This window comes from Pygoscelis adeliae, unplaced genomic scaffold (assembly GCF_000699105.1).
Source record: "Pygoscelis adeliae isolate BGI_AS28 unplaced genomic scaffold, ASM69910v1 Scaffold263, whole genome shotgun sequence".
Lineage (NCBI taxonomy): Eukaryota > Metazoa > Chordata > Aves > Sphenisciformes > Spheniscidae > Pygoscelis > Pygoscelis adeliae.
This window is the reverse complement of record NW_008824552.1, coordinates 10,069-13,432: the sequence shown is the minus strand read 5'-3', so window position 1 is coordinate 13,432 and position 3,364 is coordinate 10,069. Positions and strand designations below refer to the sequence as shown.

Below are 3,364 nucleotides of genomic sequence, written 5' to 3'. Positions count from 1 at the left end.
TGGTTATTTGCTGTTGCCAGACCTTGCATGCCTGCGAGGGACATGGCCCCTATGTAAGCAAACTGCTGCAAACAGGCCAGAGTCAGACACAGCTTTGTACCTGGAGTCCTCTTCTTGGTCACATACCTGGCAAGCCCTGGTGTCTTCAGAATAACAGATGGGGGGAAAAAACACCCTAATGTAGCCCAAAGGGGATGATTTGATCCCACAGGAGGAAACTGTGCCCTCGAGCCCGTACCTTACTCACCGAATGCAGGCTGCCGGTGACCTGCTTCCCAAGGGGCTTGTGCTCCGACGAAATGCTCATCTCCCCCAAGAGGTGACAGCTCAGCGGTGTGGGAAAGCCTGCTGCTCAGTGCTCGGGTCCTGCCCCACACGCAGGGTGACTCCCTGCCGTGCTCCAGTCCTCTTTCACTTGTTTTTCTCTTCGGTGGGTCAGGTTTTTTTCCAAGCTCTCAGCCCAGCCGCTGCCCCGGAGGCTCCAGTTTGCTCCAGACGCAGCCCTGGTACGGGTTGCAGGTGTAGGGAGAGGGGAGGGAACAGCCTGAAAGCGGAAGTATTTGCTCATTAGTTTTCTGGCAACCAGCAAGGTGCAGGGTGGACTCGGGCCGGCTGCCAGCGCACACCTCCTGTAATGCTATCTCTGCGGTGACCAAGAGCCAAATAATGCTTTCCGAAGGAGGCCCAGTGCGCAGAGCACCTCTGAGCAGACCCGCAGCGCGTGCCTGCGCGACTGCCTCTGCCTCGCGAACCGGTTGTATCGAAACCAGCAAACATTTTCACAGCTTTTTGGCCTCCGTGTGCTGCTGTTTTCAAGCACGGTTTATCCCAAACCATCTCATTGATCCCATTTGTCTGATGTATCCATGTCGGATCCAGGGTGTCTACAATCTGTCCAAGGTGGTGGCGTTTTCTTCCTTGCCAATACAGTCTCTGGGCACTGAGTAATTTGTGCAAGGTAAATAAAACCAAACCTGAATCTCTGCTTGAGCCTGAACTATTCTTTTCAATTTGTCATAAATATTTGATTAGTATCTTTGCATGACATTGTTTTCTAATATCCTGGATCCACCGAATATCAAAAGTGGAGACCACAGGTTTAGTGGTAGTGGGACTGTTTCTCGCAGCATTGAAACACTCACAAGGATGTCTGTGATCATTTTTTAAATGAAGAGGATCAAATCAGAGTGACCCTAAATAACCTCTCCAGATCTGGACCACAGGCCTGCAGAGTCTCCTTGGTTTTATTCTAGGTGTTTCTGAGCGCACTGTTGCTTTCAAGTTTGTCTTCAGGCCACTCATCACTTCTGTCTCTTTGTTCCATTATGGTGGCAAAATTGCCGTGGACGTGATTGTCCAGAGGTGTAAGTCAATCTTTGTAACAAGAGACAATATCTTTTATTAGATCAGCTGATATAGATGGATAAAAACATCCATGCTTTAGGGCACACGAGGCTTTCTCAGGTCTGTCAGCTTCTGTTTCAGCTTGCTTGGGTTTTTTTTCCATTTTTCCAGTTTCTGTTGATCTAATAAAAGGTATTACCTCCTGTACCAACCTTGCCTCACTCTCTTTCATTTCAAGCTGCTTCCTGATACCAGCAACCAAAGGGAAAATCTCAGACAAATACAGCGCTTCCTAAAAAGTCTTCCCGGGGGAGATTTTAATGATGAAAAACAACAGCGTGGTATGTAAGGAAACCATTTGCACAAAAGCTGCATTGTGCTTATGGACACCAGCTTTGCTGGCTTTGCATCTGCCAGGGGTTTTGCTGGATCTATATCCTCCCAGAAGACAGCATCAATCTGACCAGAAGCTTGAGGCACGGAGCAAAAAGTGTTATGACTTGCACTGATTCACTCACCTTGAGAATAAAGCCAGTCCTCACCCAAGGCTCCATCAAAGCTGGACCCAGATTCTTTTGAATGCTTTGTGCATTTGGGTGGACCTCTCATCAAACCCACCTTACATTTTGCTTCTGCTGCTCTAAAGCATCCCGAGGGATCCTCAATAATAACCTGTGTCTGAGTTATCCCTGCTGCTTTGAATAGAAGGGCTTGAATTTTCCCTTTGCCAGACCAGAAGAATTAACAGTGCTGGATGCACTAGTGAGGTCTGCTTGGGAGCCCAGGTTTTGTGACTTGTAATAAATTTTTAAAAATCAATGCTTATTGGAAAACAGGGAGAGCTGGAAGATCTGCATCTTCTGTGCCTTTGATTCCTGCAAATCCCATTCTTTGGGTGGGCTTACGTAGGTGCTTCAGAAAATATCCTGGATATAACTGACTGAGGTGGAGTTCATACTCGTTCTATACGGCACGTCTTTGATGCTGGAGGTGATAGCCTTTCCTTCTGCAGCTGCAGAACTGGATAGACGGGTGGACCGTCACCTCTCTGCTTACACAAGCTTTTCACTAGGGAAGGGTGAAGAGCAGTAGAAGAGGTTACTTTGTGCAAAAGCTCATCTGGAAGGTTTCCCCAAACCAGAATCAAGGGTTGATAGGGTTTGAAGCCAAACCTTCAATGCCACAGCACAGTTCCTCACCACTTCAGCAAAAGGAATAGTTGTTAGCTGATGTCCGCAATTCTTTTCTACTGCTAGGCCAACCACAGCCGGTTCTTCAGTCTGATGAACATAATGGTCTGGTTCCTCCACTCTCTTGCTCCTTTTTTATATCTTGGCCACTTTTGCTGGCACATTATGGGACAAAAAATCAGCCTGGAAGTCTGTGAAGTATTTTGACTGGCAGTCACCATGTATGTGAAAAGTCTGATATTATTTGTGCTTCTTCTGGGACGTTTTAATCCCACCAACTACATAGAATCATGTAATTGCTTAGGTTGGAAAAGACCCTTAAGATCATCAAGTCCAACCATTAACCTAGCACTGCCAAGTCCACCACTAAACCATGTCCCTACATGCCACATCTACACGTCTTTTAAATACCCCCAGGGATGGGGACTCAACCACTTCCCTGGGCAGCCTGGGCCAGTGCTTGACAACCTTTTTGGGGAAGAAATTTTTCCTATTATCCAATCTAAACCTCCCCTGGCGCAACTTGAGGCCATTTCCTCTTTTCCTGTCACTTGTTGCTTGGGAGAAGAGACCAACCCCACCTCACTACAGCCTCCTTTCAGGTAGTTGTAGAGAGCGATGAGGTCTCCCCTCAGCCTCCTTTTCTCCAGGCTAAACACCCCCAGCTCCCTCAGCCGCTCCTCAGCAGACTTGTTCTCCAGACCCCTCTCCAGCTTCGTTGCCCTTCTCTGGACACGCTCCAGCACCTCGACGTCCTTCTTGGAGTGAGGGGCCCAAAACTGAACACAGTATTCGAGGTGCGGCCTCACCAGTGCCGAGTACAGGGGCAC

At 48.2% G+C, this 3,364-nt stretch overlaps 1 protein-coding gene across 1 annotated transcript in view; it reads right to left on the bottom strand.

Annotated features, from left to right (window-relative positions):
* KCTD14 (potassium channel tetramerization domain containing 14) overlaps positions 1–307 on the bottom strand; it is a 3,778-nt gene extending 3,471 nt beyond the window's left edge. Inside the window, exon 1 of the mRNA XM_009321923.1 lies at positions 248–307. Coding sequence (XP_009320198.1) covers positions 248–307 — 60 coding nt within the window. The remainder of the gene's footprint in view (positions 1–247) is intronic.
* Positions 308–3,364: the final 3,057 nt, after the last annotated feature.